Source organism: Neolamprologus multifasciatus, chromosome 22 (genome assembly GCF_963576455.1).
Source record: "Neolamprologus multifasciatus chromosome 22, fNeoMul1.2, whole genome shotgun sequence".
NCBI classification, from domain to species: Eukaryota; Metazoa; Chordata; class Actinopteri; order Cichliformes; family Cichlidae; genus Neolamprologus; species Neolamprologus multifasciatus.
In genome coordinates, this window is record NC_140459.1 from 7,533,087 (window position 1) to 7,555,426 (window position 22,340).

Here is a 22,340-nt window from a genome sequence, read left to right on the forward strand (position 1 = left end):
CTTGTCTTCTCTGACAATTTTTCGTCCAGTTTCTGCCTGACACAGGCAAGCATGGGAGGTTATGGGCAACAGCTGATCGTGCAAATGGTGGGGGGAGGCCTACAGAGTGTTTCCAGTTTTCATCCATAGACTCTATTTCGGATTAAATCAACAATGAAGTGTGTTGATTGTAAACATAGGTAGCTGTAATCTCATCGCCAGACAACAGCAGAATAGGTAATGCAACACAAAACAAGAGAATAGAGAGCCAATCACAGGCGCCATCTTGCTTACTACTTCAGTCCCCAGCACCAGAGGAGTCTCTGGGGAATAGTGAGATGGTAATGATCCTGACTAAATGTTCTCTGACCACTGCATATTCTATTGTGGTTGTCTGGGTTGCGTGATGCCAAACTATCCACAAACACCACCGGAGTAGAGCTTGCCAGTGGTGTGTCCTGTAGGTCAGGTCTGGAGGAGCAGATTTCAGAAAGCAGCTATAAAATCTTGTGGTTCATCATCTGCTTCTGTGTGGAGAAGTGAAGCTGGGTTTAGCATATCACATCTTTTACTGTGAAATTTGATCTTTCCAGTAATACAATGAGATAACATATGTTACGTCCCCATGAAGGAGGTCTAGGGGTGTGTGTGGGGACTGGTAACAAATGGGTCCAGAACAGAATGAAAGGAAACCAGACTGAGGTTTTTAGCAAATATTATAGTTTTTATTATAGATAATCTTAACTGAAAGAGCCAGCAATTCCGTTTTACCAATAACTCTAGAAAAAGACAAAGGTCGCAACAACCAAACTCCACACCATGAGGCACTTCCGGGGGCCCACAGGGCCACCCTGTCACTAGCAGCAACCTCCACTGCTACTGAGGCCCACAAGCCCACGATACTCATATGAAGCAGCTACTCTCACCACTGCTCCTACAACTCCACATAACAGGCAGGACAATCTCATAATAGGACCTCTTTCGACACCTAGAACACAATGTGGAGACACCAGAGAAAACCACCCTCCCACATCCAGTTCATCCCCAGCTTATACAACCTCAGGGAGGTGATTGCTGACTGGGCCCAGGTGGTAAACGAGGCCAATGAACAGCATCTGTGTCCTGGGGGGAGAGGAGAGTGAGAGAGAGACAGAGGGGTGGAGCAAGCGAAGAGGAGGAGGCGGAGAGAGCACACCACACCCACTCAAAGGCAGTTTCAGGAGGCCCTGATATGGCTGTGACACATAACATAGGAGCAGCTAATAAATGCTTCCTTTTCAGCTGTTGCTGCTGAATGCAGGTAGAGGATGGCCTGCTGGTCCGAAACAGAACTTAAGTATCCGCCTTTTTCATCCACTGTCTGGGTGAAACATTTATTAGGATATGATAATCCTAAAGTTAGTGCAATCTGTATTGCAAATTTTAAGTCATGGAAAGCTTTCTCTGCATAATGAGTCTGCTGTAATCTATACAAATAGTTGTAATTCTGCCAAACCTCTTAAATTAACATAGAAACATCTGCAATCACATATAGATTGATGGATTTATTATCTGTCATCATATCATTATTTTTCAAATACTCATGGACCTAAATGAACAGCTATGATTAAAAGCAGGCATGGTGATGTAGCAGTTAGCACAGTGACATTTCTTTTCTTGGTATCTGTTTTCCTGTGTGCCACAGCACCTACTGTAAGATATATTAAATAATTTTAAACTTCTTTTTTTTATTAGTAGATTAGACCTGCAGATTGACCAACATTTTGGACAAATGTCATCTAATACCGGCCCATGGTGACTTATAGTGTCACCAGGTATGGCATTTATACAAGATTAGTGGGAGAGAGACACTGGCAACACACACACACACACACACACACACAGAGGATAGAAAGCGACAGCAAAAGGAGGAAGAGAGAGAAAGAAAGAGAAGGGTGAGTCGGCTCAGGAGGACAGGGAGACCATATCATTTATTTAATGAGAAACCAGTGAGGCACAGTAGCAGGAGAAGCAGATGCCTGATTGTTGTATCTTCGTATTTTATTTAGCTTATTATCATTCCTCAGTTTGATCAAAAATCAAGTTATGACTCCTTAATAAAACTCACAGTGCATCTAATCAAGAACTTCCTCTGAAAACATTAAAAAGAATACAAACGTCATCTCTTCAACGTCATCTTTGTTGTGGAAAATTTGTAATTTATTTTATTCACATAAAAAAGGAAGTAGAGCATTTTTTTAATAACCACGAGTTTAAAAACAGTCCGATATTGTGGAACAGTTCTTCGAAAAGCCCCCCCCCCATTTGTCTATTTGACAGGAAGGTGGTTTTTTTTGTTTTCCATTTTGTCTGTGTCTGTGAAACGTGTCTTTCAGACTCACCGATGGTCACACAGCAGTAAAATGCCTGAAGCTGAAATAGTTTATTCTGATGTCAAATTTAAAAGAGGGACGATGGAAACCAAAGGTGAGTTGATTTATTTGTGTACTTATGAGTTATATTTAATATGCATACAGCTTAATATTATTGGCTTTTTGTTAGTTGGAATATTAATGGGTAACACTTTATAATGTGGCTTAATCACCCTGTACTTCAATGCAATTTCAATGTATTTTTTAAATTACAATTTTATATATATATATTATATTTATGTCCAAATACTTAAATGTAGCTACACTAGAACAAGGTAACAAGTTAGGTTATTACAGGAAACAAAGAAAGGATTACTTACAGTGTAATCCTAAGTACAAAGTAAGTAACTTAAGTAGTGTATAATTTCATGGTACGTTTTTGTTGAAAAACACAATATTTCCCCGTCTTACATTGAAAATATGCTGTACTGTACGGGGGTGGATCCCATATTGCTCCTGCCTTTTTATATCTTTATATTTTTGCATCTTTATTTAATGTTCATTATGTCGATGTGGATGATGGATGCTCAGTTATTTAGTGGTGCTTTTATTATATCAATATAAATGTGAGAACGACTGTTCTTTGTAACGTACAAGAAAAAAATAAATGCCATCAAAATGTGTAGGCCTATGTGGTCTTTTAATGATGGAGCCAAGTCTAACTTTTTTCCTTTCACATTCACTGTTCAAACATAACATTAACAATAAAATGTTTTAAATCACTGTTGTATGCCTGCCTGTACTATAAAGTGGGCTAAAATGAAAAGAACATGCAACATGCACATCAGCTCGAGCATAAAAGGACATGTCCTCAAATGAGCACTGTATACATGATGTAAGATGTGGAAATGTTCTTTTTTTCTGCAAAAATTGTTACACTGTATTGTAAATACACTAACACCATACTTAATTTTTTATTTTTTTTTTAACAGAAAAATGATTTCTTTGTTTTTTCATTTTTGGGGAATTATGTCCTTAGGATCTAATTATAGTGGACCTTTTTTAAACTTATATGTTATCACAAGTTAACAGAAATTCACGTGATACTGAGCAGCAATCACGTTTTACATTGTAGGCCCAGAGCCTGTTTCCTCTTTGGCTGATTTGACTTACTCAGACGTCAGGATCTCACAGACAACTTCAGAAGAGCTGCCTGGTAGGTAAAGAGCAGTAATGAGCAGTTTTTCTCTCCTGGTTACATTTTTCTCCCTGTGCTCAATTTTTTTCTGCCTAAGTCAGCCCAGGATTTTATTTACAAGCTTCAGGATAATTCGGATTTATTTACGTAGCACCAAAACAGTTGCCTCAAGGAACTTTAATCTATAAGGAAGGGATGTCGATCTCAAATCTTTGTGATATGTGTTTAGAGGGCTCTCAACAAACTGTGAAGAGCACAAGGTCAAAGGTCACCCCAGAGAGAGTGGCCCTGCTGGTTCTCAGTGCTCTTCTGGCTGCTGCTGTTGTTGCCCTCTGTGTTACCAGTGAGTGTGTGATATTTCTGATTAAAAAAAGATTTTTCCAGTAATGTTTGCATCATAACTAAAACTAATTTAAGAACAATTCATTGATGATTTGACTTCAATTTAGAGTTTTGTTATGTTCTGCAAAAAAGCCATAAAGACTAAATAACTAATAAAAATCTAATCTACATTTCCTTTATGGTACAAGAAAGAGACTCTGAAGCAAAACCATGCAGCACGGTGCAGCCTACATGTCCACAACCTCCTGAAGTTACAGGTACATAAGTTGTGGATTTATTCTTTTAAACATTTGTATCCTCAGATGATGATTAAAGAAACACTGATGTACCTGCAGGACAGAAGGAGCTTCCTGCTGCCTTCAAATCACACAAATATGAACAGTTTCTTCCACCTGACTGAAATCTTTGCTTTAATATCTTCAAAGGTGATCCATGTTCTAAATGTGAAGAAGGCTGGGAGCAACATGGAGGAAAGTGTTATTACTTCTCTACCAATAAATCCTCCTGGACGAAGAGCAGAGATGAGTGTAGAGCTAAAGGAGGAGACCTGGTTAAGATAGACAGCAGAGAGGAGCAGGTATAAAAAAAAACTGCTGCAAGTTTTGGTTCTCGCATATTTAACCACATGTTTACATTTCTTTAGCAAAGAGAAGTGTCACAAAATATTTTTGATCAACTTTTCCTGTTTAGGAATTCCTGTGGAAAAAAGTGAGACGCATAATGAAGGATCATAAAGACGAGTTCTGGATCGGACTGACAGACTCAGCAGAGCAGGGCAGATGGTTGTGGGTGGACGGATCACTACTGAACGAAAGGTTTGATTGTTGTGGAAAAAGGAAATCGCATTTTCAAAATTAAAGTTAGCAACGTTTACTGAGACAATTCTTTTTGATTTTCATCTCCTAGTTTATCTTATTGGAACTACACTGAGCCGGACAACTGGAGAGAGGACGACTGTGTAATGATGGGTGAAAAAAGTCATGGTTACCTGAAGAGTTGGTCTGATACATCCTGCAAAGTGTCTCACAGAAGTATTTGTGAGAAACCAGCAGCAAAAGGACAGAATAAAACTGTATGTGTTCTATTTTTATGAGATGTGTTTATTGAGGAAATGTTTTGCTGCAGCAGTGTTTACATCTGTGAAATAATAAAAGATTGTTCCTTATTTTTCCTTGTTTTTTCTTTTAAGAATTAAAAAAAATTTAAAATTTTGAATTTATTCACCGCAAGATGACAAAATGTATATGTTATGATCCAGACGGTCTTGGGGTTAAGGGGTAAGATTTAATGAAAACAATGTAGAAAACCATCGGGGTAAAAGAATGAGTTGGAGGCCGAGGTTAACAGGTTATCTCTGAAAGGAAATTTAAAAAGTAACAATCTAACAACAAGTCCGGTGCACATCTGCAAAAACACACTTTCTGGATTCCCTCCCCAGCAGGAGCATCATGATGACGAGCGGTCCTCCTCTTACATCCACAGACACCCTTGAATGGTCTAACTGCCGCCTTTGGCCTTCTCCCCTTCCTCTCTAAAAGGTGCACCTGTAATTATGCGGGAAGAGGGAGGCAAACAAATCCTGCAGGGGAGGAGAGAGAGAGAGACACACACACACACACACACACTGCTGTAACAAAAATAAATGTATGATTAGTTTTATTTCTTCAAGCACGGATAAATCCACCCAATCATATATTCCTCGTGTTTATCTAAAGAGTAAAATACATCATTTATAATTTATTTATTTGTTTATTCAGAAACAACTGGACTAACTCTGGTCATGTTGAAGCCTCAGCATGACAAACTATCCACAGAGGAACATAAAAGGTAAGTACATGCATGTAAATATACAAAGAAACAAGAAAATAACTTAAATGTAGAAGTAGAAGGAAGTAGAAAAAGTTCAAGATTCATAAAGATCTGTGTGATCAGACAACCATCAGTTTGAACAAAAGAAAGAAAGACAACCATTTAAGCAGATGCCTGAGGTATCAAGACAGAAATAAACGAGGAAGTGATCATGACCATGTGTGAAATGTTACCACTGATACCAAAATGTCGGATGTTTCCTGTTGGTTTAAAGTGTTTGTGCCTCTTACATATGGCAGCATGAGAAACTTTTATCCTCTTCTATCTGATCTAAATACACTACAGTGTGTTAGAAACATGTATTTTATAAACATTCATTTAAAGCATTGGCTCTTAAGCAATCAGAATATATTTTGTGTATGTAAGTAGTATGCCATACTCCATTAAATGACCTGAAATTGTCTCATAGTTACCAGTTAACAATATAAACCTGAGGCAACAGTCCCACACACCAACAAAGATCTTTATCCTAATGAGGACACGCATACGATCTTTCTTTTCATATAGCGACAACAAAGCTAACAACATAAAACCAAAAAGCAAACCACCCTAAAGAGACTTTAAAGCTACACAAACATTCAATTGTTTTCATTTTCAGAAAGACATTTTCAAAAAGTTGAACATCTGATTCAAATCAGATGTTCAGAATTATCCTAATGTAACCCAACACTGACTTAGTTGTAAGCTGAGGTAAAAGAAAACACGAGCCAGTTGTAGTCATTAGAAAGCTAACACTTATTTATAACCTGGGATCTTCATAGTCCTTGAGTTTGACCTGTTTGCTGTGCAAAGTTCCTAGTTTGAGTTCATATTTAGGTTTTCTGTTGTAAGTATTTTACGTTTTGGAGTGTTTCGAGTTTTCTGTGAATACTCAGTATTTCATTTTTCACCTTGCCTGTTCATCCTTCTCATGTTTGTTCTTTGTGGTATCCTTAGTTCAGATGGATATAAAATGAGATACAGGAAACAGACGAACCATAAACTCTAACAAAGGCTAAGCTCATCATGGTAACGATAGCTACCCGTAGGTACAACAGGATGAAATTTTAGTATTTTTTAAATGTTCACATATGTAAAGTGTGTGAAATGTGTGAAATCATACATTCTTCTGTTTGACAATAAGGTATTTTTATATTGCTTTACACTTTACTTTGTGATTCGCTGATAGTCAAACAGAAGTAAAATATCTGAAAATGAAGTCTTGTACTCCTGTACAATGAAACTGAAAAGATTTAAAAAGACAAGTGAGGGAAACCAATGGTGAGTCTATCCATCATTATGAATTACATATCATTAAGAAACACTTTGCCGGTTTATTCTATAAGACAGGGTATTGAAATAGGAGGAGATTAAACAATTAGTGACAATAAATTCAGAAGAGATCAAAACAATTCAAATCACAAGCCTTTTGTTCTCATCAACCCAGCCACAGTGCATATAACATATAACACTTGTTATTTGTGGAGCAGTGGTTTATGAAACCCTCCCCATTCGTCTGTTTAACAGGAAGTTTTTTTTTATGTCTACATCTCGTTAAACTCTCTTTGACTAACTGAACGTCACAAAGCAGTAAAATGTCTGAAGATGAACTACTGAACTCTATCGTAACCTTTAGATGGAAGAGCGAGGCCAACAGTGAGTCTTGTCTACTTATCTATGAGTGATACATATGAGATATATAAGAAAATTCTCCTTCTACACTTCTTTTTGTTGAAGCTAGTCTTCTTGTGAATTGAAGGCGTTGTTAGCAGCAAACAGTAATTCACTTCAAAGTAAGCAGTCATTTCTGGCTTCATGTTTTTGCTGCAGAGGGTTACACCACTCATGCAGACTTAAGGATCTCAAAGTCTCAGCTACCCACAAAGGAGCTGCCTGGTAGGTAAAGAGCAGTAATGAGCGATTATTGTCTCTGTTTACTTTTTCTGTGCTTGGTTTCATTTACCTATCTCAGCCAAAGAAATTATTTCAAAAGCTTTATTTGAGTTGAATTCAATTCTATTTATGTTTATTTACATAGTCACAAAAGACAAGAACTGTTACAGCAAACCACTTTATAACATTTCGGTATTTATTCTGTTCAATCCTACAATATTAAAAGACAAAATAACAAAGGAGATTCATAACATCAGGACTTTCACTGCCCTGTAAAGTAATTAGTTTGCATGATGTTTGGTGAAGATTTGGTAGAAATATTACCACAGAATACAAACGCCAAAAACAAAAATAAGTTATCGTATTATTATCTGCACAAAGTAACAAAGAATTCAATCATGCGATCATATTGTTGTATCAAAAACCTGTACATATTTATGCTCATATGTCACATCTTGGTGATATATGTGTTACATTTGAATGTTTAGAGACCTCTCAACAAAATGTGAAGAGCACAAGGTCAAAGGTCACCCCAGAGAGAGTAGCCCTGCTGGTTCTCGGTGCTCTTCTGGGAGCTGCTGTTGTTGCCCTCTGTGTTACCAGTGAGTGTGCGACTTTTCTGATTAAAAAAAAGATTTTTCCCAGTAATGTTTGCATCATAACTAAAACTAATTTAAGAACAATTCATTAATGATTTGACTTCAGTTAGAGTTTTGTTATGTTCTGCAAAAAAGCCATAAAGACTAAATAACTAATAAAAATCTAATCTACATTTCCTTTATGGTACAAGAAAGAGACTCTGAAGCAAAACCATGCAGCACGGTGCAGCCTGCATGTCCACAACCTCCTGAAGTTACAGGTACATAAGTTGTGGATTTATTCTTTTAAACATTTGTATCCTCTGATGATGATTACAGAAACAGTAACTTAGTTTGTACCTGCAGGACAGAAGGAGCTTCCTGCTGCCTTCAAATCACACAAATATGAACAGTTTCTTACACCTGACTGAAATTTTTGCTTTAATATCTTCAAAGGTGATCCATGTTCTAAATGTGAAGAAGGCTGGGAGCAACATGGAGGAAAGTGTTATTACTTCTCTACCAATAAATCATCCTGGACGAAGAGCAGAGATGAGTGTAGAGCTAAAGGAGGAGACCTGGTTAAGATAGACAGCAGAGAGGAGCAGGTATAAAAAACTGCTGCAAGTTTTGGTTCTCACATATTTAACCACATGTTTACATTTCTTCAGCAGAGAAAAGTGTCACAAAATATTTTTGATCAACTTTTCCTGTTTAGGAATTCCTGTGGAAAAAAGTGAGACGCATAATGACGGATCATGAAGACAAGTTCTGGATCGGACTGACAGACTCAGCAGAGCAGGGCAGATGGTTGTGGGTGGACGGATCACTACTGAACGAAAGGTTTGATTGATGTGGGAAAAAAATCCCATTTTCAAAATCAAAGTTAGCAACGTTTACTGAGACAATTCTTTTTCATCTTCATCTCCTAGTTTATCTTATTGGAACGACACTGAGCCGGACAACTGGCCCGAGGACGACTGTGTAATGATGGGTGAAAAAAGTCATGGTTACCTGAAGAGTTGGTCTGATACATCCTGCAAAGTGTCTCACAGAAGTATTTGTGAGAAACCAGCAGCGAAATGACAGAATAAAACTGTATGTGTTATATTTTTATGAGATGTGTTTATTGAGGTAATGTTTTGCTGCAGCAATGTTTACATCTGTGAAATAATAAAAGATTGTTCCTTATTTTTCCTTGTTTTTTCTTTTAAGAATTAAAAAAAATTTAAAATTAAAAATTTTGAATTTATTCAACGCAAGATGACAAAATGTATATGTTATGATCCAGACGGTCTTGGGGTGAAGAGGTAAGATTTAATGAAAACAATGTAGAAAACCATCGGGGTAAAAGAATGAGTTGGAGGCCGAGGTTAACAGGTTATCTCTGAAAGGAAATTTAAAAAGTAACAATCTAACAACAAGTCCGGTGCACATCTGCTGCAAAAACACACTTTCTGGATTACCTCCCCAGCAGGAGCATCATGATGACGAGCGGTCCTCCTCTTACATCCACAGACACCCTTGAATGGTCTAACTGCCGCCTTTGGCCTTCTCCCCTTCCTCTCTAAAAGGTGCACCTGTAATTATGCGGGAAGAGGGAGGCAAACAAATCCTGCAGGGGAGGAGAGAGAGAGAGAGAGACACACACACACACATTGCTGTAACAAAAATAAATGTATGATTAGTTTTATTTCTTCAAGCACGGATGAATCCATCCAATCATATAGTCCTCGTGTTTATCTAAAGAGTAAAATACATCATTTATAATTTATTTATTTGTTTATTCAGAAACAACTGGACTAACTCTGGTCATGTTGAAGCCTCAGCATGACAAACTATCCACAGAGGAACATAAAAGGTAAGTACATGCATGTAAATATACAAAGAAACAAGAAAATAACTTAAATGTAGAAGTAGAAGGAAGTAGAAAAAGTTCAAGATTCAAAAAGATCTGTGTGATCAGACAACCATCAGTTTGAACAAAAGAAAGAAAGACAACCATTTAAACAGATGCCTGAGGTATCAAGACAGAAATAAACGAGGAAGTGATCATGACCATGTGTGAAATGTTACCACTGATACCAAAATGTCGGATGTTTCCTGTTGGTTTAAAGTGTTTGTGCCTCTTACATATGGCAGCATGAGAAACTTTTATCCTCTTCTATCTGATCTAAATACACTACAGTGTGTTAGAAACATGTATTTTATAAACATTCATTTAAAGCATTGGCTCTTAAGCAATCAGAATATATTTTGTGTATGTAAGTAGTATGCCATACTCCATTAAATGACCTGAAATTGTCTCATAATTACCAGTTAACAATACAAACCTGAGGCAACAGTCCCACACACCAACAAAGATCTTTATCCTAATGAGGACACGCATACAATCTTTCTTTTCATATAGCAACACCAAAGACAACAAAGCTAACAACATAAAACCAAAAAGCAAACCACCCTAAAGAGACTTTAAAGCTACACAAACATTCAATTGTTTTCATTTTCAGAAAGACATTTTCAAAAAGTTGAACATCTGATTCAAATCAGATGTTCAGAATTATCCTAATGTAACCCAACACTGACTTAGTTGTAAGGTAAGGTAAAGAAAACACGAGCCAGTTGTAGTCATTAGAAAGCTAACACTTATTTATAACCTGGGATCTTCATAGTCCTTGAGTTTGACCTGTTTGCTGTGCAAAGTTCCTAGTTTGAGTTCATATTTAGATTTTCTGTTGTAAGTATTTTACGTTTAGGAGTGTTTCGAGTTTTCTGTGAATACTCAGTATTTCATTTTTCACCTTGCCTGTTCATCCTTCTCATGTTTGTTCTTTGTGGTATCCTTAGTTCAGATGGATATAAAATGAGATACAGGAAACAGACGAACCATAAACTCTAACAAAGACTAAGCTCACCATGGCAACAATAGCTACTCGTAGGTACAACAGGATGAAATTATAGTATTTTTTAAATGTTCACATATGTAAAGTGTGTGAAATGTGTGAAATCATACATTCTTCTGTTTGACAGGAAGGTATTTTTATATTGCTTTACACTTTACTTTGTGATTCGCTGATAGTCACACAGAAGTAAAATATCTGAAAATGAAGTCTTGTACTCCTGTACAATGAAACTGAAAAGATTTAAAAAGACAAGTGAGGGAAACTAATGGTGAGTCTATCCATCATTATGAATTACATATCATTAAGAAACACTTTGCAGGTTTATTCTATAAGACAGGGTATTGAAATAGGAGGAGATTAAACAATTAGTTACAATAAATTCAGAAGAGATCAAAAGAATTCAAATCACAAGCCTTTTGTTCTTATCAACCCAGCCACAGTGCATATAACATATAACACTTGTTATTTGTGGAGCAGTGGTTTATGAAACCCTCCCCATTCGTCTGTTTAACAGGAAGTTTTTTTTATGTCTACATCTCGTTAAACTCTCTTTGACTAACTGAACGTCACAAAGCAGTAAAATGTCTGAAGATGAACTACTGAACTCTATCGTAACCTTTAGATGGAAGAGCGAGGCCAACAGTGAGTCTTGTCTACTTATCTATGAGTGATACATATGAGATATATAAGAAAATTCTCCTTCTACACTTCTTTTTGTTGAAGCTAGTCTTCTTGTGAATTGAAGGCGTTGTTAGCAGCAAACAGTAATTCACTTCAAACTAAACAGTAATTTCTGGCTTCATGTTTTTGCTGCAGAGGGTTACACCACTCATGCAGACTTAAGGATCTTAAAGTCTCAGCCGCCCACAAAGGAGCTGCCTGGTAGGTAAAGAGCAGTAATGAGCGATTATTGTCTCTGTTTACTTTTTCTGTGCTTGGTTTCATTTACCTATCTCAGCCAAAGAAGTTATTTCAAAAGCTTTAATTGAGTTGAATTCAATTCTATTTATGTTTATTTAAATAGTCACAAAACACAAGAACTGTTACAGCAAACCACTTTATAACATTTCAGTATTTATTCTGTTCAATCCTACAATATTAAAAGACAAAATAACAAAGGAGATTCATAATATCAGGACTTTCACTGCCCTGTAAAGTAATTAGTTTGCATGATGTTTGGTGAAGATTTGGTAGAAATATTACCACAGAATACAAACGCCAAAAACAAAAATAAGTTATCATATTATTATCTGCACAAAGTAACAAAGAATTCAATCATGCGATCATATTGTTGTATCAAAAACCTGTACATATTTATGCTCATATGTCACATCTTGGTGATATATGTGTTACATTTGAATGTTTAGAGGCCTCTCAACAAAATGTGAAGAGCACAAGGTCAAAGGTCACCCCAGAGAGAGTAGCCCTGCTGGTTCTCGGTGCTCTTCTGGGAGCTGCTGTTGTTGCCCTCTGTGTTACCAGTGAGTGTGCGAGTTTTCTGATTAAAAAAAGGTTTTTTTCCCAGTAATGTTTGCAGCATAACTAAAACTAATTTAAGAACAATTCATTAATGATTTGACTTCAGTTAGAGTTTTGTTATGTTCTGCAAAAAAGCCATAAAGACTAAATAACTAATAAAAATCTAATCTACATTTCCTTTATGGTACAAGAAAGAGACTCTGAAGCAAAACCATGCAGCACAGTGCAGCCTACATGTCCACAACCTCCTGAAGTTACAGGTACATAAGTTGTGGATTTATTCTTTTAAACATTTGTATCCTCTGATGATGATTAAAGAAACACTGATGGACTCACAGAAACAGTAACTTAGTTTGTACCTGCAGGACAGAAGGAGCTTCCTGCTGCCTTCAAATCACACAAATATGAACAGTTTCTTCCACCTGACTGAAATTTTTGCTTTAATATCTTCAAAGGTGATCCATGTTCTAAATGTGAAGAAGGCTGGGAGCATCATGGAGGAAAGTGTTATTACTTCTCTACCAATAAATCATCCTGGAACGAGAGCAGAGATGAGTGTAGAGCTAAAGGAGGAGACCTGGTTAAGATAGACAGCAGAGAGGAGCAGGTATAAAAAACTGCTGCAAGTTTTGGTTCTCACATATTTAACCACATGTTTACATTTCTTTAGCAAAGAGAAGTGTCACAAAATATTTTTGATCAACTTTTCCTGTTTAGGAATTCCTGTGGAAAAAAGTGAGACACATAATGACGGATCATGAAGACAAGTTCTGGATCGGACTGACAGACTCAGCAGAGCAGGGCAGATGGTTGTGGGTGGACGGATCACCACTGAACGAAAGGTTTGATTGATGTGGGAAAAAAAATCCCATTTTCAAAGTCAAAGTTAGGAACGTTTACTGAGACAATTCTTTTTGATCTTCATCTCCTAGTTTATCTTATTGGAACTACACTGAGCCGGACAACTGGCCCGAGGACGACTGTGTAATGATGGGTGAAAAAAATCATGGTTACCAGAAGAGTTGGTCTGATACATCCTGCAAAGTGTCTCGCAGAAGTATTTGTGAGAAACCAGCAGCGAAAGGACAGAATAAAACTGTATGTGTTATATATTTATGAGATGTGTTTATTGAGGTAATGTTTTGCTGCAGCAGTGTTTACATCTGTGAAATAATAAAAGATTGTTCCTTATTTTTCCTTGTTTTTTCTTTTAAGAATTAAAAAAATTCACAGCTCACACCAATGTGTGTGGTGCCGAGAATCAGACAATGTGTTAGTCCATTTATTCACCACAAAATGACAAAATGTATATGTTATGATCCAGACGGTCTTGGGGTGATGAGGTAAGATTTAATGAAAACAATGTAGAAAACCATCGGGGTAAAAGAATGAGTTGGAGGCCGAGGTTAACAGTCACAGTAACAACAAGTCCGGTGCACATCTGCTGCAAAAACACACTTTCTGGATTCCCTCCCCAGCAGGAGTATCATGATGATGAGCGGTCCCCCTCTTGCATCCACAGACACCCTTGAATGGTCTAACTGCCGCCTTTGCCCATCTCCCCTTCCTCTCTGTGTGTTTGTGTGTGTGTATGTGTGTGTGTGTGTGTGCGCGCGCGCACACACACACACACACATACACACACACAAACACACACACACATTGCTGTAATATAAATAAATCTATGATTAGTTTTATTTGTTCAAGCATGGATAAATCCACCCAATCATATAGTTGAGCATGCATGAGCAACTAGCCACAGAGGAACATAAAAGGTAAGTACATGCATGTAAATATATAAAGAAACAAGAAAATAACTTAAATGTAAATCATGAGGAAGTAGAAAAAGTTCAGTGTCATCGGACAAGCATCAGTTTGATCAAAAGAAAGAAAGACAACCATTTAAACAGATGCCTGAGGTATCAAGACAGAAATAAATGAGGAAGTGACCATGACCATGTGTGAAATTTTAACATGTGGTTAGCTGATATCAAATGTCTGATGTTTCCTGTTGGTTTAAGTGTTTGTGTCTGTCACATATGGCAGCGTGAGAAACTTCTATCCTCTTCTATCTGATCTAACTACACTACAGTGTGTTAGAAACATGTATTTTATAAACATTCATTTAAAGCGTTGGCTCTTAAGCAATCAGAATATGATATTCCCAGTGTTTAGAGACACGACAATTTCTGGATTGTATTCTCAGACTCATCGTAAGAGGGCAGATGATTGTCCAATTTGAATGCTGAAACACATTTTTCCTCAATAGCTGTGTCAGCATTAGTTCATACTTTTATTTTGTAGAGCGGTAGCTACATGGACAGTAGAGATGGAATTAATCATGATGGTTGGGACTGTGAATGTACCTGGATCAAAGAGGGAGATCAAGGCCTCAAATGCTAGTTTCATATATGTCATGGTCCTGGGTCATTGATTCAATGCTTTAAATTTATGAACTTCTTGATTAATTATTATGGTGTTTCTGGAGCGACTCATATTTCCTAGTTTAGTTTTGCTTATATTTATTAGTTTTTCTTTCTAGCTGTAGTTCTGGTTTAGTTCGCTTAGTGTTTTCCTTCCCTGTGTGTTGTTTGCAGTGTTTCCTGTGTTTATCACTCTTGTTGTCACGTCTTCTTCTCTCCGTTCTGTCTTTAGCACACTCTATAGTCTCCCTTACCTTTTCCGGTGTTGCTCTCCTTGTGTTTCATCTCATCTCCACAGTCTGTCGTGTATTTCATGTCTTGTTTCTTATTCCCTCTCCTATTGTTAAGCTCAAAGTGTTTTATTTTGAAGCTACCTTGTCTCATGTGTGTTATGTTCAGTTTTGTTGCGCAAATTTCCTAACATACATATTTCGAAGTAACCAGCAGCAACTAGACAGTGCACAAGCTTCAAACACTTCCTTTGTGGTCATGTGTCTATAAATGCCCTGCATACTGTTTGTTCTTTTTTCAGTGCATGATTCTTTTCTTTTGTTTGTTGTCCCCTCTTATGGGTACCAAGGCTATAAGATAAGAACTGAGAAATGAGACTGAAGAAGAAATACTTAAAGCATCATGGGATGCAGTCCGTCAGTCGCCATTCAGTGGTTCGTACCTTCACCTGCCTGTCCTCCTGACCGCCTAGATTTCAGAGAAACTGCCTATCATCCTCTTCGTCTCCCTGGAATCCTCTCCCGTGGGCACTCCTTCCTCCGGTTTAAACGGTCCCGATCACGGTGTCCCCGTGTCGTTTATTTCCCGGTCTCTTCTGTTTAGCGCCAAAGCAGCGTGTTCTCTGTGGTTATTCAAGGTCACCTTTGGTTAAAAACTAAAGTTTGTTTTGTGGTTTTGTGTGCATTTCTGCGTATTGTGTTTGTTTTGGGTCCAGCTTGCGTGCTAGAACTATGATTCATGACACTTTTAGGACATTCTGATAATAATAAATTACAGTAGTCCAGCCTGCAAGTAAAAAAAATGCATGAACTAGTTTTTCAGCGTCGCTTTGAGACAATAATGAGAGATACACAAGATATTGTGCAAATGGAAGAAAGCAGTCCTACATATTTGTTTGATATGTGCCTTAAAGGAAATGACTCAAATATTCCTCACAGTGTTATTGGAGGCCAGGGTAATGCCATCCATAGTGAGTATCTGGTGAGACACCATGTTTATAAGATTTTCAGGGCCGAGTACGGTGACATGAGTTTTATCTGAATTTAGAAGCAGAATATCTTTAAGACATTCCTTCATTTTAAGTAACTGGTGTGTGTTGTCTGGTTTCATGGATAGATAAAGTTGGGTTTCATCTGCTCAGCAGTGAAAATGTTATGCTATGCATGTATTGTTTTCGATACACACAGACAGTGTAGAAATTTAGTCACTGTGTGGTTTCAGTGGACGATTGCGACAAAAAAAACAGACAAATTTTTTCCCTTGTGGTTCTGGTTTAGTTCTCTTAGTATTTTCCTTCCCTGTGTGTTGTCCGCAGTGTTTCCTGTGTTTGTCAGTCTAAGTCTCTGCGTTCAGTTATTCAAAGATAAGCTGTAGGGCTGTACTTCAGGTCTTCTCTCCATTCTTTAACTTGAACAGGAAGTTTGTATTCTCCATCATAAAGGTTTGAACAACTTTTTAAAGCCACAAAAGTGTGAAGGAAAATATTTATGACGAGTGTAGATGCTGACCGAAGATGTACAAATTGGACAAGAAAGGGGAACCAACATAATCCCCCCCCCCTCCCACCCCAAAACTATAGTCATTAAAAAAACTTACATTCAAGGAAATACTAAGCACAGCACAGAATTAGAACATAAATACGTCTTAAATTGAAGAGAATAAATCATTGTTATAATAATAATAATAGTAAAAATAAAATTGAAAAATATTGACTGAAAAGTTGTTGGCTTTATATCGTACAGCCTTTTCAGTATTTGGCTTAAGAGAAAGTTGAAAACAGATGACAAAACAGTAAAAAAATAAAAAGTATTCAAAGCTTATTAAAACCACACTGAGTAAAACAAAATTGCTTCCTTGTTGAATTTTGTGACTCATGTCTTGGACTGACAGATGAGGTGGTTCTTGTCCACCACCTGCTTTCTTCTGGTCCTGAATAAGGCCTATGGGATACGTAACAAAGTAACAAAGTTATAACCAGGAAAAGAAGAAGCCAAACAGAGCAAACTGTGAAAAATGATAGTGTTACGGCGGCGTAGGCAAGAGTGTGAGAGTGGAACCAAAAGCACATTTAGATGGAGGTACTGTACTAGACTACTAGACTGAATATCCATCCATCCATCTTCATCCGCTTTATCCAAGCGTCTAGACTGAATATCAATCGGAGATAAAGTATCTGAATTTCAGGAGTGGGGCCACACCTCCAAACACGCTCCTTTCGGTTCTCATCTATATATGTTCCCCCAGTTCTACAAGCTGTTCGTTCTTGTTTACATGCCCCACCCGCCCTTGCCTTTTTAATTCTTTAATTCTTTACCATTTAAAACCTGGACAGGTTTCAAATGGTAAATGGCCTGTATTTGTAAAGCGCTTTTACTAGTCCCAAAGTGCTTTACATGGTCAGTCATCCACCCATTCACACACTGGTGACAGCAAGCTAAAACGGGCGATCGTGGCTCAAGAGTTGGCAGTTCATCTTGTAATCGGAAGGTTGCCGGTTCGAGCCCCGGCTCGGTCGTTGTGTCCTTGGGCAAGACACTTCACCCGTTGCCTACTGGTGGTGGTCAGAGGGCCAGGTGGCGCCAGTGTCCGGCAGCCTCGCCTCTGTCAGTGCGGCTGTGGCTACAATGTAGCTATCACTCTGGGTCAACACACCTGAATCAAATGATTAGTTCATTACCAGGTTTCTGGAGAACTTCCAGACTTATTGAGGAGGTAATTTAGCCATTTAAATCAGCTGTGATGGATCAAGGACACATCTAAAACCTGCAGGACACCGGCCCACGAGGCCTGGAGTTCGAGACCTCTGCCATAGAGGGCAGATGGTTGTGGGTGGATGGCGGAGCAGCAACTGGACACCAACAATTTAAATGGAACAAATAGTGAATATACTGGAGAGGACTGTGAACAGCTCATGGCCAGAAGTGTTGGTTTAAATCATCCTTCACAGAACCTTTACAGAACTATTTGTGAAAAACCAGCAGTAACTTAAATCTATGTGCCTGAAACTGAGTTCAGCCTGTAAAATATGAACAACATTTGCTTAACAAGGTACATATGGCTGCTGTGTGTGCTAAACGCAAACGCACACACATTATATTATCACAGCAACATTCTCTTTGCGAAATATGTTCGTATTGCTATGTTTAGACATGTTTTCTCAAATTTAAGATCAATGTTTGTGTTGTTTTTCATCTAACAGTTATGTTAAAACACCAGCTCATCCAATCAACAGGTTTTTTTTCTGCCTCGACCTGCTCACTTCTTATTTGAAACACTTGTGTTGTTTTTTTAATAGCAATCTGAGAGAACTCAGATGTGTTGTATGTGAGAAGGCAGCACACTAGACCACAAGGCACACATCTCAACAACAAATCAACAACTTTTCTCTTGTAGGAGGAACAAGACGATCGATGATGCCTCCTCCATCCGCTTTAGTTTAGGGAAGTTGTTGTTTTTAAAAGCTGTGAAACATGAAGTTGTCATCTAGTACTTATTACAAGACTACAGTAAGGTGTAAGGAAAGAATTAGAATGAGGACTAGTGATTATCTACATCTATATTAAATGCATAGTAATAGAATAAATAACAAAAAGAGTTTATCGGAGTAATTTATCAATATTTTGTTCTGTTTTTGTGATTCAGAGACATTTGGATGAACACTGCAGTCAGGATTTTGAAGCCTCAGCATGATGAGCCGTCCACAGAGCTACATAGAAGGTAAGAACAGTAACCCCTTAAAATCGTATGAAATCATTGCCAGAAAATTCTAGTTATTTTGAAACTTGAAAGTTTATTTAACCATCTGACAAATTTGTTTAAAAAAAAATTCCATGTATGATTTTTAATTTGCATCATATTTGCTACACCTCGCTAGCCGTGACAGAATAAGGTTTGTATACTGAAACAGAACAACATTAACTGTACATGACCTAAAAATATTCTAAGCCCACTCATTCTCTTATAAGGTGAGGCACCAGTCATTCTTTAACCATATCAATTTATTTTAGTCCTTGCAGTTATCAAAAATGTAAAGATTCGAAGTAATTGTTCTCAGAGAGGATAAATCAATATTTACAAATATGCAAAAAAGAAAAAGACGATAAACTGTTAAGTGTTTAAAAAGTGTGAAAAAGGAAGTAACCAAGACCAAATACAAAGAGGAACTGACCATGTGACATGTAAACATGTTTTAACATGGGTGATATTCACGTATGGGATGTTTCCTGTTGGAGGAAAGCATCTTAATCAACTTAACTGTTCTTGCATTGACAATCTACTATAATACAGTGTACTATTATAGTAGTACTATAGTATTATATTTTGAGAAAATTATAAAAAATGTTATAACAGATGAATACACACTTTTCTGAAGGCTCACATCTGTTTCTCCTCTAAATGTTCATCAGGTGAAACTGACTCTTGGCATTCAAAATCAAGCACAGGGTCAAAGGTCAAGGCAGAGAGAGTGGCACTGCTGGTTCTCTGTCTTCTGCTTGCAGCTGCTCTTCTCATTATTTATCGTCTCAGTGAATTTGCGAGTGAGTTTTTATTTTATTTTATTTTTTATTTTTACATTTTCTATAAATCAGATGAGGTGCATATTGCACACTGGCCAAGCCATCATGTCACTTCAGTGTTTTAATAGACTTGCAGCAAATTAAAGATTATGTGTTTATCTTTTTCAGGGCTTTTCTTCTTTTGTTTTTTGCAATCCTTGTTAATTTACAAAATCTTTGTTTCTCTTATTTTTTAACTCAGCGTTTGAAAACACGAAAACCAGAGAATCACTGAAAAAACTGGAAGAGCTCGGAATGAAGTCTCAAAATGTTCTTACAGGTAAGCAAATAAAGATGATATGCTGTGATATTTGGTTATACTTGGATTGTTCTGCTGGCACATAGCTGAGTATGAGCCAATCTTGCCTAGTTTTTTTTTTTTTACATTCAAGCATCATAAAAATTAAATTAAATTAAATTAAAGTTAATTATTAGTTATCCTTTAGAGAGAGTCTCTGTTAGAATAATCATGCAGGACGGTGCACCCTACCTTTCCGAAAACCCAAATAATAAATACATTTGGATGAATTTTGTCTTTGACACATTTGTATCCTTATAGATATATATGAACAGTGTTTTTTTTGTTTTTTTGCCATGTGACTGAAATTGTTGCTGTAATCTCTTCGAAGATGTTTCATTTTATAAATGTGAAGAAGGCTGGGAGAAACATGGAGGAAAGTGCTATTATTTCTCCATCAGTAAATCATCCTGGAAACAGAGCAGAGATATGTGTAGAGCTAAAGGAGGAGACCTGGTTAAGATAGACAGCAGGGAGGAGCAGGTATGAAACACTAGTCATGTTTCCACATGTTTCAGCACAGAACTATCAGATAAGGTAATTTTCTTCATATTTTTGTGATCAGGCATTCCTGGAGAGAAGAGTGAGAGAACTAATGAAAGAAGGTGAGGACAAGTTCTGGATCGGACTGACAGACTCAGCAGTAGAGGGCAGATGGTTGTGGGTGGACGGATCACTACTGGATGAAAGGTTTGATTGTTGTGAAAAAAAATTCCATTTCCAGAATTAATATTCCCAGTTTTAATTCTTTCTGTTCTTCATCTTTTAGTTTGAAGTTTTGGGCTGGCAAAGAGCCAAACAACGTGACAGAGGGAGATCGTGATGGAGAGGACTGTGTGAGGATGGGAGAAGAATATAAAAATAAAGATCTGAAGTGTTGGTTTGATCAGTCCTGCTTAAAGCCTCAAAGAAGTATTTGTGAGAAAGCAGGAGTAACTGTGTAACTTAAATATATATCTTTCTGAAATACAGTTCACCATGTTGAACACCAGAGTGGAGTGATGCCATTTTTTAAAAGAATTGTTGCAAACATACAAAAATAGAGCACGATTAAATAAATGAAAGTAAAATTTTTGTATCTGGTATCTTCCTTACTGCTCTCATTATTTTGTACAACAAATGTGTGAGCTCCTGTCCTTTTCAATATTTTTTTCAATTATTAATTGTCCCAATTTTTACAGCTTTTAAGCAATGAAAAAAAATCCACCACATTTTGGATTTCACTGAATATATAAATATGCAAAAATAGCTATTGAAGGAATTATTAATTATCATAACATTTAAAGGAGAATGGAAGAAATGTTAAGTGTTAAAATGGAGTAAGTAATAGATATCACTGAAAAAGAAGTGGAATTGACCATTACAGTGCTTGGAGTCACCTGATTGGCTGACACTTGTCAGTACTGCTATAACTGTCAGCCGGTGATCAGCTGATCGCCAGCTGATCACGGGGCCGGGTTTAAAAGAGAGACGCCACCCACCTGTTCGCCGCTCAGACATCGTTCTCCTCATGTCAGAAGCTCCAACTCTTTGCCGACGTCAGTGTCCGTCTGATTCAGCAACCGTGAGTGTTTTCCCTCTTGATTCTTTTTCTGTAACGCCAGTCCGAAGCCACGCTTCGTGCACTGATCGTTACTAGATTAACTGCGTGTCTGTTCCAACCCATCGCTAGCCTTACCCGCGTTTGGGTCTAGCCAGCACGCCACACGGGCACGCCGAATTACCGTGCGTAGTCCGCCCGATCGTGACAGGATGTCTGAGCCCCGAATAGACCCAGCGGAATCCGAACGGCTGAAAGCCGAAGTGATATATCTTCGCGGTGTGGTAGATCGGATGAGCACAAAAATGGAGTCCCTCACCGAGAATGTCCTCCAGCTTTCCACTTCCGTCACCAAGCTGCAACGTCAGCCAGCGCCGGTGAGCGCGGAGCCCCGGATCGGACTACCAGATAAGTGGAATGGAGTTGATGGCCGGCCTGACGGGTTGCTTGCCACTTTAGACATGCTGTTTGAATGTCAGACCACTAAATATGCCACCGCCCGTGCAAAAGTGGCAATGCTGACTTCTCTCTTGTCTGGGCCGCGGCCCTCTACAACAATAAATCTGCAGCTTGCAACGATTATGCCCTGTTCGTGGAGGAATTAAAAAAGACATTTGTCCCCCCGAGCAGTGAAGTGGAAGTGGAGTCACAGCTGCTTCATTTACGCCAAGGCAGTCGACCTGTCTGTCACTTTGCTTCCCAATTCCGTACCCTGGCCGCT

The 22,340-nt window shown here is 37.9% G+C and overlaps 4 protein-coding genes across 5 annotated transcripts; all 4 read left to right on the forward strand.

Annotated features, from left to right (window-relative positions):
* The first annotated feature begins 72 nt into the window (after positions 1-72).
* Positions 73-5,362, forward strand: LOC146492803 (C-type lectin domain family 4 member E-like). Its single transcript, XM_085149418.1, has 8 exons — positions 73-2,445; positions 3,466-3,546; positions 3,758-3,871; positions 4,059-4,127; positions 4,296-4,447; positions 4,561-4,685; positions 4,777-4,942; positions 5,309-5,362. Exons 1-8 carry the CDS (start codon positions 2,382-2,384, stop codon positions 5,360-5,362), a joined length of 825 nt encoding a protein of 274 aa, XP_085005544.1. The 5' UTR covers positions 73-2,381.
* Positions 5,363-5,666: 304 nt separating this feature from the next.
* Positions 5,667-9,381, forward strand: LOC146492804 (hepatic lectin-like). The gene is made up of 4 exons (XM_085149419.1): positions 5,667-5,697; positions 8,100-8,285; positions 8,637-8,797; positions 8,908-9,381. Exons 1-4 carry the CDS (start codon positions 5,667-5,669, stop codon positions 9,040-9,042), a joined length of 513 nt encoding a protein of 170 aa, XP_085005545.1. The 3' UTR covers positions 9,043-9,381.
* Positions 9,382-11,472: 2,091 nt separating this feature from the next.
* On the forward strand, positions 11,473-13,855 carry LOC146492805 (C-type lectin domain family 4 member E-like). Of its 2 annotated transcripts, none has more exons than XM_085149663.1 (5): positions 11,473-12,573; positions 12,763-12,831; positions 13,027-13,178; positions 13,289-13,413; positions 13,504-13,855. In XM_085149663.1, the coding sequence occupies exons 1-5, from the start codon at positions 12,417-12,419 to the stop codon at positions 13,688-13,690; spliced, it is 690 nt and encodes a 229-aa protein (XP_085005789.1). In that variant the 5' UTR covers positions 11,473-12,416; the 3' UTR covers positions 13,691-13,855. The 2 variants fall into 2 exon arrangements, with proteins under 2 accessions (XP_085005789.1, XP_085005790.1); XM_085149664.1 differs by having other exon boundaries at positions 12,767-12,831; positions 13,504-13,854.
* A 4,612-nt stretch (positions 13,856-18,467) lies between these two features.
* Positions 18,468-21,488, forward strand: LOC146492806 (CD209 antigen-like protein C). Its single transcript, XM_085147560.1, has 6 exons — positions 18,468-18,942; positions 19,632-19,763; positions 19,984-20,061; positions 20,411-20,562; positions 20,645-20,769; positions 20,849-21,488. The coding sequence occupies exons 1-6, from the start codon at positions 18,912-18,914 to the stop codon at positions 21,021-21,023; spliced, it is 693 nt and encodes a 230-aa protein (XP_085003686.1). The 5' UTR covers positions 18,468-18,911; the 3' UTR covers positions 21,024-21,488.
* Positions 21,489-22,340: the final 852 nt, after the last annotated feature.

Coding starts and splice junctions, on each gene's coding strand:
- LOC146492804 (XM_085149419.1), top strand. CDS start 5,667: ATGACAAACTATCCACAGAGGAACATAAAAG. Junction 8,286..8,636: donor CATCATAACTAAAACTAATT/TAAGAACAATTC, acceptor TTTGCTTTAATA/TCTTCAAAGGTGATCCATGT. Junction 8,798..8,907: donor TAGACAGCAGAGAGGAGCAG/GTATAAAAAACT, acceptor TTTCCTGTTTAG/GAATTCCTGTGGAAAAAAGT.
- LOC146492805 (XM_085149663.1), top strand. CDS start 12,417: ATGTCACATCTTGGTGATATATGTGTTACATTTGAATGTTTAGAGGCC. Junction 13,179..13,288: donor TAGACAGCAGAGAGGAGCAG/GTATAAAAAACT, acceptor TTTCCTGTTTAG/GAATTCCTGTGGAAAAAAGT. Junction 13,414..13,503: donor GGATCACCACTGAACGAAAG/GTTTGATTGATG, acceptor TTCATCTCCTAG/TTTATCTTATTGGAACTACA.
- LOC146492806 (XM_085147560.1), top strand. CDS start 18,912: ATGATGAGCCGTCCACAGAGCTACATAGAAG. Junction 19,764..19,983: donor TCGTCTCAGTGAATTTGCGA/GTGAGTTTTTAT, acceptor TTTTTAACTCAG/CGTTTGAAAACACGAAAACC. Junction 20,770..20,848: donor GGATCACTACTGGATGAAAG/GTTTGATTGTTG, acceptor TTCATCTTTTAG/TTTGAAGTTTTGGGCTGGCA.
- LOC146492803 (XM_085149418.1), top strand. CDS start 2,382: ATGCCTGAAGCTGAAATAGTTTATTCTGATGTCAAATTTAAAAGAGGG. Junction 3,547..3,757: donor AACTTCAGAAGAGCTGCCTG/GTAGGTAAAGAG, acceptor ATATGTGTTTAG/AGGGCTCTCAACAAACTGTG. Junction 4,128..4,295: donor ACAACCTCCTGAAGTTACAG/GTACATAAGTTG, acceptor ATATCTTCAAAG/GTGATCCATGTTCTAAATGT.